Genomic DNA, 13,724 nt, shown 5'->3' on the forward strand with positions numbered 1-13,724 from the left:
AGTACGAGTATCCGATCAGTACTCTATTTATATTTAAGATTTTGACAGTGAAAAGTGAATGTCTCATCACATGAAGATTGTATTTTGAATATCTATTTTAGAAATATGCCGTAATTGTGCAAATAAATTATAAATAGAAAATTAAACATTTCTTATCCTTGAATTTAAGAAAAATAATACATTTAAGGACATACCTGTCTTGGTTCTATAGCCATAGTTTATACATATGTACACCGGTGATCGAAAATAGTGTTACGACAAAGTGATTTTACTAAATAATTTATATCTCGTATGAGCTTTTGAAAGATTTACCAAAGGTGCTGATAATATTTTTTTTACGTGGTAATTTTTTTACACAGGAAGTCTATATTTCGCTTAGTACGTCACTGAGACTAAATAATAAATTACAAGTTACGGGTCAAATCGCGTATTTATATGAATAGATCTTATATGATAAAGATGATTTTTGGAAAAGCGAAGTCATAATTTAGATTAACTACCCTAATTGGATGTTCACAAAATGAAAAAAATACAAAAATAAACGCAGATTGAGCTAGTTAACGACTAAAAGACGGACAAAATTTTTCTACAGTATAACATCTAGATGAGATAAATGTAGATAATATCATATGAAAAGGGTAATTTTTTTTTAAATTAACATAAATATATTAAAATATTTGAGTTGGAGTCGTACTAGATCTGCATTATGATGTCTTCAGTAACTAGTTTTTACTTATTATAATTCTAGTCTATATTAATTTTGTACAGGAAATAAAAGATAACAGGCACAGATAAAATTTAAGGCTGAAACTTCTGGCAGTATAGAAGAAACCAAATTTAAAAATTAAAATTTCAGTCTAGATTTTTTCACGAATTTTTCTTGAAGTATACAACCTTAGTTTTATTGTAAATATACAGGTAAACTAGCCTTTCTCAAATTGGGTGATAATGCCCCCTTGTGGACGCTGCAGGCCTAAAGGGTGGTAAAAGACACAGTGATTTGTAATTTGATTTAGTTAGGATAAGTTATAGTGGTTTTACAGAGGTGGAAAAAGAACAGACAAACTGAGTTACATAAATACATAGCTATGAGATCCTTGTAGAAGATTATTATCTGATATGCTTTCAGATGGCCTTATTTATGAAGCAAGACTACAGTCCGCCGATACTCTCCAGGAAGTGGATCTCCATGAAATTTAGACCAAATATGGTATTTCCCAAACGCATATATGAGATTAATCAGCATTTTTAAGTCATTTCTTTTCTTATTGTCTTTCTTTATTAGTCTCTAAAAAGTATATACTCTATATATATACAACCTCCTTTCAATATTTAAAGAGTTAATTAAGAATTAAATATTATCTATAATCTGTGTCGTTCTAGTTAATCTACAGTCGGGAGCACATAATAAGTATTCTGGAAAGCGGTTTGATGTTCCGGGAGGACAGTGTGGAAGTGGAGCAAGAGATTCCTGATCCAGAGACGGTTAAAGCCAGGGCTGGCATCACCGGCTGGCTGACAAGGGGCGAACGGAACATTGTGGTGGTAACCCTGGCTGGGTTGCTGTTTTTATCACCACCGCGAAAGTCAGTATGCCTTGAAGTCAAGCCATAATAAAATTTTATTAAGTCACATCATCCCTCCTTATTATATTTCAGATATTTTGACAACTGAACTATTATGCCCTTAGCATGAGCAAAAAATGTTTTTTCACTCAAAAAAAAATTAACCTCCATGTTTATAACTAAGACGGAACTTTAAATTAAACCATTTTTGGTTTCCTAAAATACAGTGCTTATCAGAAACAGTTGATTACTACATAAATAACAAAATGGCAAAATTTATATATATATATATATGATTATAGTTTCCACCGATCAAGTCTTCTCAAGCTGTCCGCTTACTCGGTGATACCTATGCTCATAAGGACAGCTCATAGGAGCTATTGCAGGGGTAAGCTGTTCCCGTTGCTGAACATCATGAGGGATTATACAGCACTGGCCAGACGAGCTGCCGCTTGCTGTAGGGAGCACTCGGTTGTTGGTGTACAGCTGTGAGTATGGTTTGTATTTTATACGGTATGTATGTATTGTGATGAGTAGCAAGACTGTGACAGAAGCTGATACAATACAGTGACCGACCTCCATCACACTTGACCTCACATTATTTAGCAACACTTACTAAGTATAACTAATAAGTAACATGTGATTATTTATCTGTATTTTAATATGTGTGTGAACTAGTCTGTGGTCGCGACTCCGCCTGAGTGTATCTAGGTTTTGGTGTCGAGAGATATCTATAAAATAGATAAAATTATATATACATACATGTATTTGTAATTTCTGAAAGTTAATGAGATTTTTTTTTTATTCTGTTTTCAAATAGCTTTATTTGTTATCTGTGTTTGTATTGGGTCCACAGATAAGTAATGATTTAATTTTTTTTTTCTTCTTATCAAGGCAGTCGGTGTCGATGACTGTGTCATCTATGCTGAGCTTGTTGTGCCGCCAGCAGACTGAACTGTCTCTGATGATGGCCAGGGCTTCGAGCGCTTTGTTGGGGACTGCGCCCTGGATCAGAGGCGACGTGCCCTCTATAGGGGAAGGCACGATTGTGGTGAGATATATATATAAGTCTCTAATATATTGTGAGTGTCCATATATAAAAAAATTTTTGTTTCACAGAAAATCCACCACGGATTCCTCGTGGTGCAGTCCACGCTGTTGAAGTACATAGCGTTGGCGCATTTCGTGCCGACGTTGCAGACATTTAAGTTGTACAAGAACCAGAACGAGAGGATATTCTGGATCCACAACACCCTGATAGACCACGTCTTGTCGGAGTTCCAAGAGAATTTCCACGCTTTGGAGCGCATGTACAGGTTGTTGAAGAACTACGGGTCCAAGGACAGCGAAATCTCTGTGAGGCGACCCAGTGAAGCTATCAAGAACTGGTTGTACGCGGACATTCACACAGGAGTGGCGAGGTCCTGCATGGAGATGAAAATGGCGCTAGATAAGGCCACCCATCTAGATATGTTCCTAGATTCGTGCGCGCTGAACAAACAGACGCTGGATCTAGACGTGCTGGACAGAGATATAGACGAGATTGTAGATAACATAACCAAATGCCTCGCGACGGTGCAAAGCTCGCAGATAAGGTTGAAGAAGATGCAGAATAAGTTGCATGGGGAAGAAGTGAGGAAGGATGAAGAGGAATACGAACAGAGCGAGAAGAATCTTCTCCAGATAGAAGATAAGGAACCGGAAGTGAGAGACGAAGTGTTCTATTTCGTTAAAACCGATGACGAAAGGCCTCAATCGCCCATAGGAGACATAATGACAGCTCCAGGGCAGAAAGAGAAGGAAAATTCCAAGGTGGTCTTAAAGGAGTTGAGAAGGAAATTGGTGAAAAGAGAGGACCTGATGAGAGAAAGAGAGAGGCAAGCGTTGGCCAGGACCATGCCAGGGATAGAAGTACCAGAATTTCCGAGACAGATTAAATACGAAGAGTTCGCGGACAGAAAAGGTTTTATAGCGAAAATTGTTAGGAGGAAACGGAAGTCAAAACAGCAACGCAAAAGAAACTACCGGCTAGAAATAGACAAAAAAGATCTCAACGGTATTCTTGATGAGGAAAATGTATTCAAAGATGACACTCCAGTTATATTGAGAAGAGTTAAAACCAAATTCCTCTTGTCGCAGAAGAGGTTTATACCAACAGTCACCAATGCAACGAACCGTCTGGACTTGAAAGAAGAGAACAAAGAACAAAACGCAGAAGACAAATATAGAGTGTCCAAAGAGGAATTGGAATCGCCGGACAGCGATTTCGAGAATATTTACAACGACAAAATGGCGCTGCTGAACGACGTCCGGCGGCACAGAGCCTTGAGGAGGAAGAATTTTCCCGCCAAAAGGCCGTCAACAGACAACGCGGACGAGGGCCTCCAGCCGATAGAGTACAGCTTCGGTACCGGCATGGCCATGGCGTCGGTTTTGCAATTGAACAGCAATTTAAGGCAAAACATGCTGCAAGAGGATGTTTATATTGGCGACGGGGAAGTATCCAACGACAGCGGAAACGACGACGACTAAAATCATCACACGATCATTAGCAATACATTAGTATGATTTTCAATTTCAACAAACCGTGGAATTAATAACAGCGACATCTAGCGGCGGATGTGCGAATCGTTATAAATTAATTTAAATATGCTCATTTAATTGTATGAATAAAACAAATCTATTTATATTTGAGTTCAGTTATTTGTCCTTTTACTATGTTTATGTAATAATTGATGCTGAATGATAAGTTCCGTCAGTTTTATTGAAATTATATTTAAAAAAAAATACATACATCCCCGATCGACAAGAAGGTTTGATATCTTTAAATACGTTTAGGAAGATTAATAGTTATATATATATATATATATATATATATATATATATGTGCAGTATATGAATGTATCTGATACTGGCTGATATTAGATTTTATAATATAAACAAAGGTTTTATTTATGACAAGTTTTTTTTTTTTTTTAATAGTCAGCTATTTAATATATTTGGTTTTTTTTTAATATCTCTCCACAAAAAGATCAGGCACAATATAATTCCTTAGTTTTAATCTTTAGTATAGAATAAAACTAATATTTTCGGAAATGTAAATTCTCATGTCGTCATCCCGTGATCACGGCTGCTGCAAAGTAACCGAAATTATACCGTAGTTAGTTAAAACAGTAGAAAAATTTTAAAAATATGAAAATATTAGTGTTATGAAAATGAATACTCGCGACAGTCTCAGACAGCAAGAGCTATTTCAATACAGAATGTTGTGACAAAAAAAGATATTAACAAAAGGTTACGGCCAATGGGAGATTTCGGTAGAACACAATGAGAGTAGTATGATGTTTACATATATATATATATATATATATTTAGGGAAAGCACATTTAATTTGAACCGAACCTTAAAATTCCCGAACACACCCGAAGTGACGTCAAAGCGATGACATCTGGTTCGCTCACTTTTACGCGGGAAAGTATTTTGTCGACGTGACTTGTGTCTTTGTAAATTGAATTTAACTTATTTAAAGTTTTTTGATTTAAAATAATAATGAGTTTGTTTTAGTAAAAAGTACTGGCTTTATAAGGCAACTTTATCTTTTTAATAAATTTGTTGGAAACCTAAATACATATATATATAATATAAATAACTTTTTGAAAAGAAAATTCACGGACAAAACAATCTTTGGACGGAGACGCGGTTCATGACGAGATTAGATTTAAATTATATACACTTACATAGATATCAAATCTAGATAGATGCTAGCCAAGTAGCCACACACGCTTCCACCGGATACACAGAGATAACCCATGAAAATATCATGGAAATGTTATACGTACAATTACTTTTATCACCTGTCAATTATTTATTCTCGTCGAGTATTGGAAATGATTTTTTTGTAACACACGTCCGCTCGTTACATTCCGCTTGGTTTCATGGTACATGAAAAATATGTATAATAAATATTGGCTGGTTTTGTAAAATTAATTTATTATACGAGTTCATAGGTTTTTTTTGTTCATCCTCAACAATATTCTAATCAAAATTTTAGGAAAAAAACTCACATTCATTGAAAGCAACGTGAAATAACAATAATTTTATTTTAATAGGTTATTTAACGCTAAGCATGTAAAAGAATTGTTTAATTTAACTTTTTAACAATAAATAGATTTAGCTAATCATTTAGACGAACAAGCAATTAAGATCGCATTAAGAATTAATATTTTCGTCATTATATAGTTGCAAGCGACGTTTGACTTATTTAGTTGGTAGCGATCTTCGAAGATGTACGCAGTAATGTGAGTATATACATATATATATATATAATTAAGATATGCAACCTCCTTGTTTACAAACAAAGCTATTATTGGATATATTATCTGTTGATCTCTTGCTTTGTAACTGAATTTTCTAAAAAAACTAATATTCTAGTATTTACTACGCGTTTTTTTATTATATCAATTTTCAATAACATACTCCCGACGTTTCGGTTACTTTGCACATCCGTGATAATTGGCAGACGATATAAATATGACGTTAAATTAATAAAAAACGTGTATTAAATCCTATAATATTAGTTTTAAATTTCTAAGCATTTATACTTAGAAATAATTATCATAAGACCGTAATGTACAACTTCACAAGGTAATCTTATATATAACTATAGATATATAAATGAAAAACAGTGATACTGTGAGTATTTGGTGACGATAAACTTGTATTAAGCTATGCGATTAGTTTATACGAGAAGTAAAGATTCTGGAGGAATTCAATTATATTTAGTGTGATGTAGTGGAAATATTTTGATTTTGTAAATTTTTTTTAATACTTAATTTTTTACGTATAAATACGTAGTGAAGGACGTAGTCAATAGTCCTGTGAGTGAGTTTATATGAAGTGTCCATCGAATTCCACGAATACGTACGAATACGGGCAGCGTAAGTAATAAACAATGGCGTTATTAATTCTTGTAACTAATTAATTGCATTGCAATTTAAATTATACTCTATAGTTATGTATAAATAAATCAAATCTGAAAACCATTAGGTGAAGGAACGTCTCTTTGGCTATACTTAATTACGTTTCCGTGTGAAGTCTTAATACGTTACTATATTTAAATAGTACTACATCTTTCGGATACTACCGGACGGTTAATTTTTTCAAAATTAAATCTTTGAAATCGATATGCGCCATCTAGTTTTGAATTTTATTATGAAAATAAAAGTTTGTGAATGTGATCTAAGATTTTCGCGAGTATTCATTTAAATGAAACTAGTATTATTCGGATATACTACGCGGATTTTATTATTTAAAAACTACATAATCCCGACGTTTCGGTTACTTTGCAGCAACCGTGATCACGGGTAGACGAGGCAAACGGCGGGATTATGTAGTTTTAAATAATAAAATCCGCGTAGTAAATCCGAATAATACTAGTTTCATTTAAAAGTTTGCGAAGATCTTTGAAAGTGATATAGCGCCATCTAGCTTTGAATTTTATTATTAACAATTATTACAAAATGTCAGTATTTAGACTTTATTTTAATATTATGGAAAGAAATTATTATTATTTAAAACGCCCGTTTTCAAAAACGTTAAACGTCACAAAAAAACGCCCTTGTATTTACGTACCATTCGTTTATCTGATGTCAAGTGACGAAAGGTCAAAGTAAACTTGCGTATTAAATTAGCGAGTGCATATCATTGATTGTGTATGTATTTATTGATTTTAAGCGTTATTTGTGTGATATGATCAAATAAAATTATAGTACATGATAAAATTATGTTATATTACGAAGAAATTTAATATATAAAACGTATCTATATAACCTCTTTTTGCAGTTTCCTCGCAAGTCTAATAATAGCCTATGGACACACATTAAACGCTTCCGATCTTGAAAACACGACACAGCAGTATGGTAACTATCAAATCACCAAAAATAATCTCACATAATATATTATACGTATCTTCTGATATATTTTTTTAAGGGACGCCATCCCCAGTCGCGTGTGTTTCGGCGAGGAAGCTGTCCGGTTTTTGCGTCAAGAGAGGGCGCTGTGATTACGGCCCAACTAATATAGATTTTACGCTTTACAAAACAAAAGGATTTATCAGGTAATATATTAGATGATTTTTATATCCGTACGTAAAAAAATATCTTAATTTATTTTAGAGTACTGAAGAATATTTAAAGTTTTAAAGGAAGAACTAACATTATGTAAGTCCTTCATATGTTAAACCAAAGTGAATTTCAAGGTAGAACTTAAAGAAGCGATGCTTACAAGAATATATATATATATATATATATTTAATTTAAAACATTAATATCTTTATTTAGTACCAAATAACTATTGATAAGGAAGCTTTGATGAACATAATGACGTAAATAATCACTTCATTATCATTAATTAATAATTGGATTTAATTGATTATAATTACACGCATTAATCCAATTAATTTCACTTAATCAATTAATTAACAGTTATTAGTTTATATACTTATAGATGCATTTGTTCTCGTTTGGAACAAATAGCATACCAAAAAATTCTCAAAAACTACTGAACGGATTTGTCGTTGTTAGGACGAGGCTGTCTTTTATGCTTTGACGGAGAACATTTCGAACGCGTGATTCAAATATATCTCAGCGACATCTAGTGACGATTGGAGGAACTAAGTTGAGTTGTTCGTACACTCGCAATTGCTATTTAATAAATTTCTCATTTTTTTAGATATATTAATGTGATTTATAATATATATACTAGAATTTTATTACTAATACATTGTATGAAGAGTTAAAATTAACTGACAATTTTGTATTAAATTGCTTACAATCGGACGTTTCTATCAAGTGTTTAGTGCTTTAAATGAATGTCATTCTTTAAATATATTTAGCACAAACACAAAACCCGATTCGTCGCGTTAACTTGGTTGGAGAATTTAAAATAATATTATGCATGTAATGTTTTTAAAGAGGCGTGAAATTTATTTATGAGCAACATTTTCTACATTTTAATAGAACAAATTGTAGGAGTGTAACATTTAATTGATCGGACTATACCGTTAATGAATCCACTCTCAGTTAATATATATGAGATCTAAGATTTTCGCGAGTGTTCATTTAAATGAAACGAGGTGTCTCGTCTGCCCGTGATCACGGTTGCTGCAAAGTAACCGAAACGTCGGGATTATGTAGTTTTTAAATAATAAAATCCGCGTAGTATATCCGAATAATACTAGTTTCATTTATATATATATATATAAATATATGTATTTATATATATATATATATATATGTATTTTATACAGTTATGGCTTCGTTCACACTGGAGTCGTGGTATATTTTGCCAAAGTTGGTTCAATTATAATCTCGATTACTGTGTGGAAACACGAATTGAAAAGGCCTTTATTTAATTATGAGTTCCAAAAGAAGGTTCTAGTTATTTGTATAGAATAACTGAATGTTTAAGTTTCACTACAAATTATTTATTTCTAACGAGGCTAGTGTTTGAAAAACACGTCAATAGATGTCGCTGTACAAAATGTTGCACCTTTTATTGTTTATTTGCGAACTATGCAAAGGCATATCCATTTTGAATGAATTTTAGGAGTTGTATTGTATAGATAGCATGAGAGAATAAAATCGTACTTAATTTTTAATAGAGAGAGAGAGAGAGAGACGGAGAGAGAGAGATAGGAAGAGAGGTAATCTGAATCAAAATTATTTTTCAAGCACTCACTCATTATTTTTCATTTATTTTATATACACGAGAAATAAAAACCAAAATACATTTCTATGAATTTGTTCAACACCGATGACACCACCAGTTCTTAGCTAGAGCTACCATCGGGAAGGTTTTACTGCAGTTGGTGCAAGTGCAGTCCGGCTCGGAGAGATGAAACTCGTTGAAATGTGCCCTCAACTCTTGCAATAAGTTCGGTCCGAGGAACTTGACACCACAGGGTTCGCACTCCACAACCAGAAACGTTGGTGTCGATGTCATTGAACGGATATATAATTGGTATTTTGGTGAGATGGTCTCCTGGAGCTGGATATCGTATCTCCTCGAGTTCATGTCAGCGGACTTGGCCTCTTGATACAAATATCTGACATAGGGATATTTGTTTGTGTACCGTCTGAACAATGCTCGGTTGAACACTACATCCGGCAGCAATTTAAGGTCTCGTTGTATGAAGTCGTACACTTCCCTGTTATCGTTGTCCGATAGATCGTTGAATGTGTTAATGAACTCGGACATATTTCTGGTCGTTGAATCTATGACTCTCACTTTCAATTCTTGTTCTAGCTCTGTACAAGGGTTAGTTACAGTCAGATTTCTGTTTACCAACACATGTCTGAGTTCGTGGATGTTGTGCCTCTCGTAGATATTAATTTTGAATGCAGACACTTTTAGGAAGATGTTTATGCCCCACCAATTCAGTATAGCCTCCAACGGGATATCGTTTACCATAATTTGTGTTGGGATCGTATGTTTCGTTGAATTGAAGATGGTGTTGTTGTGTTTTGGTAACGGTCGACGGTAAAACAGCTTGTTGAGCTGCGATCGGGTAGCGGTGACGTCTAATATCACGTTTGATTTGATTTTGTCATTCCTCTCCGACATTTCCTGTTGGACTTTCAGTACCGCATCCTTGGCTTCTTGTTTAGCGTTGTGTAGGACAGTGTTCAAGTGCTCCTTCAGCTTCTTATAGTTAGTCTGCAACACTCTATTCATTGCCTCTGTGTCGTTTTTGTGTTTCAAATTGTTGAACAGCTTGTCGAACTCCTCCCACAACGGCCAGTCTTTGAGGTACATTTTCAGTATGGTGATGAAAATATCTCCTTCGAGTTCATGTATATCCCATATGTCTATATCAAATTCTTCCTTCAATATATCAATTATTTGGGCATTCGTTAAAACAGTCTTCTGATTGCTTTCCTTGGTGAGATGTTTGAACAGCCTGATAATCGGTTTGTCTGAAAAATATACGTTAAATATTTAAACTTTCGTGATTAAATAATGAAGTTAAACTGCGTTTAGCGATACCGTATCGTTGGATAACATGTTTATGCTATTTAATTTATTTCATTACTGAAATTAAGACTATTTATCTCGGAGAGATAGTGTTCATTTATTATAATATGTTATTATATCATGGTTTTAACCGAGTGAATTTACCTTCAACTTCGTTACACTGCTCGTCATCCGAGTTAATAGCGACCACATCAGCGGAAACTTCCATGATTGTTTTAAATGGATTTAAAATTAAAGCACGCTTTCACTTTACATCAAACGTATGAACATATAAATAACAGAGTAGGAGTCAATTTAGTTTCTAACTTATTAAAATCAACTTTTATTTATATTTACGCTTCGGCTTCATTCACACTGAATTCGTGGAATATTTCGCCAATGTCGACTTAAAAATTCAAATTAACTTTACGTAAGTTTACAAATACAATCAAAATATACACAAAATACGAAGGTCATAATGACATTGACATTGCATTTCTGACATTTGACTCCCAACTTATACATGACACTGGCAATGACCATTACCATACATAGATTACCATATTTAAGAACAAAAAAAAAACAGTACGTTACCGAATTCCCGGTCATATTTATAATTAATATCCACTTAAAATAAGCCATCATATAGTAAATAAAAAAATTATTGAAGTTACGAGTAATTGATTAAGACTTCATTTTATTAATTTTTTAAGGTCTACTACTATTTCCTTCATATACAAAAACAGACTACAAAAGCACATTTGAAACTTATGAAGATCGTTCAAAATCAATGTTAATCAAGTTTTATTATAGAAAAAATTTGTAAATAAACATTGTGTAATTGAATGTGATGACATAGTTTCTTGATTCATTTTTTTTTCAGACCATGTTCAATAGAAAACGTTTGCTGTCCTCCTCAATATATCACTCCAGATACAGCATCCAGCAATTCTAATAATATGGACGAATCGGATGAAATCAAGGAATTCAGACTCATAGACTATTAATAATATAGGATATTTAATCACAGCCAAGCAGAAGTTATAATTAATAATATTAAAACCAATTATTTTCATAAAGTTTTATTTGAAAGCCACAAGTTATTTTTATTGGCAAAAATCCTGGAATCCGCGTAAAATATATATTTTTTGTGTAATAAAAAAAAAAGTTAAAAATAAAAATATTATGCTTATGTATACTCTTAGTTTTATACAAATTACTATTCAGAATTACACAGGCTACAGTCCGGGCAGCGGCGGGTTGGCTTCCTTCCTCTGCGATGTTTGCTATCACCTATTTTGTACTCGTGGTAGTTACCTTTGGTCCTAGACCTCGAACGAGATCTATGAAGTGATCTGAAAAAAAAAAAATCACAACGTAGTTCAGTGACTGCTCCAGAGATGGCGCATTTAACAATCAATTAAGACTAATTATATACATAAAACCACATCATAATATTTATTTCTGATACAAAACTATAAGCACACAAAAAATAGCGACGAAAAATATTTCAGCTTGTTATATACATATATAATATTTAATACTAACATAACTTTATTTCTATTGTCAAACATCTAAGACTTAATGCAATATAATGAACACTACCGAGATCGCGATCTCGACAACCTGCAGCCGTGGTGGTCCAGGTCATCGTCACCCAGAGACTTGAAGAAGTACCCTCGGTACTGGTACATCAGATAGAACAGTGTGATGAGAGCAGCCACCTGGTGAAGAACATAAGAACTACTTGAGGAAATAATCTATTGTGTTGTAAAAACTTCCTTAATAACCTCATATGAATATTGAGTTTACTCGATTAATTTGAAACATCTTTATATTTTAATTAAATCAGTTTGCCATAATAAAGAGACGCTTGCAAAATGTGGTTGCTAACATGATATAGATAATATTGTCTAATAAAATTTTATCTACTAGTAAAACAAAATACGAGTGACGCCGGTGGGGGAAACTTGTTTTAAAATTGAATACAAATAGTATTGGTGAACTCTGCAAAAGCATTTTTTACCAAATGTTCTTCAATCAAAATAGATGCCATTATCCAATTTACGATTAGTCACAAAGTCCATTAACTACGAAAACGTCCATTAGATGGCAGCATGATAGCATTCACTCATTCCCCATATAATAGGTTCGTCTTTATTACAAATAAATATGTTTTAGCCATTATAGTTTTAGTTGTAACAATAACAGAATTAATGTCCTCAAAGTATTGATCTATTTAAACAGAGCTAAACATCTATCAGATTTCAATAAAATTTTATACCTCCCATAACGAACTTAATTCAAATTTAGGTTAACAACTACAACACAGATGATATATTAAAAATATATATATATATATATATTAGTCTTGAAAATATTAAAAACAGCCATTGATGTGAATAATATAAGATCGGTTGTATCTTATAAGTTGTAATAATGTCAAAAAGTCGTTTTACCGCGATATTGAGCTGTCTCACTCGTACGAAGTCTACAATGGTGTCCATCACCTCGTCCATGGTGAGACTAAACCGCTTGTACACTGACTTCTGCAAGGAGACCACCCTGCATGGCCTGAAACACACCGTGGCTGGCGATCTACACTTCTTAGAAAGGTAATTGTTGTATTAAAATATCCAATTCACATTGCTAAAATTTTGCGACTCAACTGACATTAAAATGGATTCCTTTTCTGAATTCCGTTACGATTTTGATTGATTTTTTTTCTGTCACATGTCCAACGAGGAGTTGTTATTGATTTTTTTGGCAGTCTATTATATAATCTGTGGGAAATCTAAAGTTTTTTATTGTCACTCGTTTAGATATAAGTTGATACGAGTTGGCATGTTTCCGCAAAATACAATACCTTAATACTGGAATGAAAAACTTCTGTTAATATTTATGTAATGTGTTTCGAAAAATGTACATACTCATTTGAAGTCCCGCTGTCGTTCGATTGCTCTAAAGTTTCTCATAAAAATATATATCGTCTGTTAATAAAAAAAAACCTTTGTCCCACAAAATCTAATAAGAAAGGTTTCATATAGATTATATAAAAAAAATATACAGATCGTACTCGCAAAGAATTCTCGACAATTATTTTGAAAAATGCAAAGGAAAATTATCTTTCGATTATAAACCAGTTGT

General features: G+C 33.2%; 4 protein-coding genes across 9 annotated transcripts; 2 read left to right on the forward strand and 2 right to left on the reverse strand.

The window, feature by feature from the left end:
* Window positions 1–175: 175 nt before the first annotated feature.
* Window positions 176–4,252, forward strand: LOC116776747 (uncharacterized). 3 transcript variants are annotated; one of them, XM_061528921.1, is made up of 6 exons: window positions 176–317; window positions 1,130–1,210; window positions 1,384–1,586; window positions 1,868–2,053; window positions 2,460–2,616; window positions 2,685–4,252. In XM_061528921.1, the coding sequence occupies exons 2-6, from the start codon at window positions 1,130–1,132 to the stop codon at window positions 4,095–4,097; spliced, it is 2,040 nt and encodes a 679-aa protein (XP_061384905.1). In that variant the 5' UTR covers window positions 176–317; the 3' UTR covers window positions 4,098–4,252. The 3 variants fall into 3 exon arrangements, with proteins under 3 accessions (XP_061384905.1, XP_061384906.1, XP_061384904.1); XM_061528922.1 differs by having other exon boundaries at window positions 207–342; XM_061528920.1 differs by lacking the exon at window positions 176–317 and adding an exon at window positions 484–638.
* A 1,498-nt stretch (window positions 4,253–5,750) lies between these two features.
* On the forward strand, window positions 5,751–11,648 carry LOC116776948 (uncharacterized). 4 transcript variants are annotated; one of them, XM_061529047.1, is made up of 4 exons: window positions 5,751–5,863; window positions 7,407–7,483; window positions 7,554–7,680; window positions 11,461–11,648. In XM_061529047.1, the coding sequence occupies exons 1-4, from the start codon at window positions 5,850–5,852 to the stop codon at window positions 11,582–11,584; spliced, it is 342 nt and encodes a 113-aa protein (XP_061385031.1). In that variant the 5' UTR covers window positions 5,751–5,849; the 3' UTR covers window positions 11,585–11,648. The 4 variants fall into 4 exon arrangements, 2 of the variants coding, with proteins under 2 accessions (XP_061385031.1, XP_061385030.1); XM_061529046.1 differs by lacking the exon at window positions 5,751–5,863 and adding an exon at window positions 6,049–6,209; XR_009753806.1 differs by lacking the exon at window positions 5,751–5,863 and adding an exon at window positions 6,364–6,502.
* On the reverse strand, window positions 9,350–11,050 carry LOC116776946 (uncharacterized). Its single transcript, XM_032670255.2, has 2 exons — window positions 10,743–11,050; window positions 9,350–10,540 (listed from the first exon to the last, which is right to left on the reverse strand). Exons 1-2 carry the CDS (start codon window positions 10,804–10,806, stop codon window positions 9,369–9,371), a joined length of 1,236 nt encoding a protein of 411 aa, XP_032526146.2. The 5' UTR covers window positions 10,807–11,050; the 3' UTR covers window positions 9,350–9,368.
* Window positions 11,649–11,667: 19 nt separating the features above from the next.
* On the reverse strand, window positions 11,668–13,287 carry LOC116776956 (uncharacterized). Its single transcript, XM_032670268.2, has 3 exons — window positions 13,037–13,287; window positions 12,183–12,301; window positions 11,668–11,932 (listed from the first exon to the last, which is right to left on the reverse strand). Exons 1-3 carry the CDS (start codon window positions 13,094–13,096, stop codon window positions 11,797–11,799), a joined length of 315 nt encoding a protein of 104 aa, XP_032526159.1. The 5' UTR covers window positions 13,097–13,287; the 3' UTR covers window positions 11,668–11,796.
* Between the last annotated feature and the right edge of the window lie 437 nt (window positions 13,288–13,724).

The sequence above is a fragment of the Danaus plexippus genome, assembly GCF_018135715.1.
Source record: "Danaus plexippus chromosome 29 unlocalized genomic scaffold, MEX_DaPlex mxdp_36, whole genome shotgun sequence".
In the NCBI taxonomy this organism is placed as follows: Eukaryota; Metazoa; Arthropoda; class Insecta; order Lepidoptera; family Nymphalidae; genus Danaus; species Danaus plexippus.

Bases quoted from the DNA above. Each gene is read 5' to 3' on its own strand.
- LOC116776948 (XM_061529046.1), top strand. The intron at 7,484-7,553 runs GTAACTATCAAA...TATTTTTTTAAG, and splicing joins AAACACGACACAGCAGTATG to GGACGCCATCCCCAGTCGCG. The intron at 7,681-11,460 runs GTAATATATTAG...TTTTTTTTTCAG, and splicing joins AAAACAAAAGGATTTATCAG to ACCATGTTCAATAGAAAACG.
- LOC116776946 (XM_032670255.2), bottom strand. From the start codon at position 10,806: ATGGAAGTTTCCGCTGATGTGGTCGCTATTAACTCGGATGACGAGCAG. The intron at 10,541-10,742 runs GTAAATTCACTC...TATATTTTTCAG, and splicing joins GCAGTGTAACGAAGTTGAAG to ACAAACCGATTATCAGGCTG.
- LOC116776956 (XM_032670268.2), bottom strand. From the start codon at position 13,096: ATGGACGAGGTGATGGACACCATTGTAGACTTCGTACGAGTGAGACAG. The intron at 12,302-13,036 runs GTAAAACGACTT...GTTCTTCACCAG, and splicing joins TGAGACAGCTCAATATCGCG to GTGGCTGCTCTCATCACACT. The intron at 11,933-12,182 runs GTAGTGTTCATT...TTTTTTTTTCAG, and splicing joins TTGTCGAGATCGCGATCTCG to ATCACTTCATAGATCTCGTT.
- LOC116776747 (XM_061528920.1), top strand. The intron at 1,211-1,383 runs GTATTTCCCAAA...GTGTCGTTCTAG, and splicing joins TGAAATTTAGACCAAATATG to TTAATCTACAGTCGGGAGCA. The intron at 1,587-1,867 runs GTCAGTATGCCT...ATATGATTATAG, and splicing joins TTTTTATCACCACCGCGAAA to TTTCCACCGATCAAGTCTTC.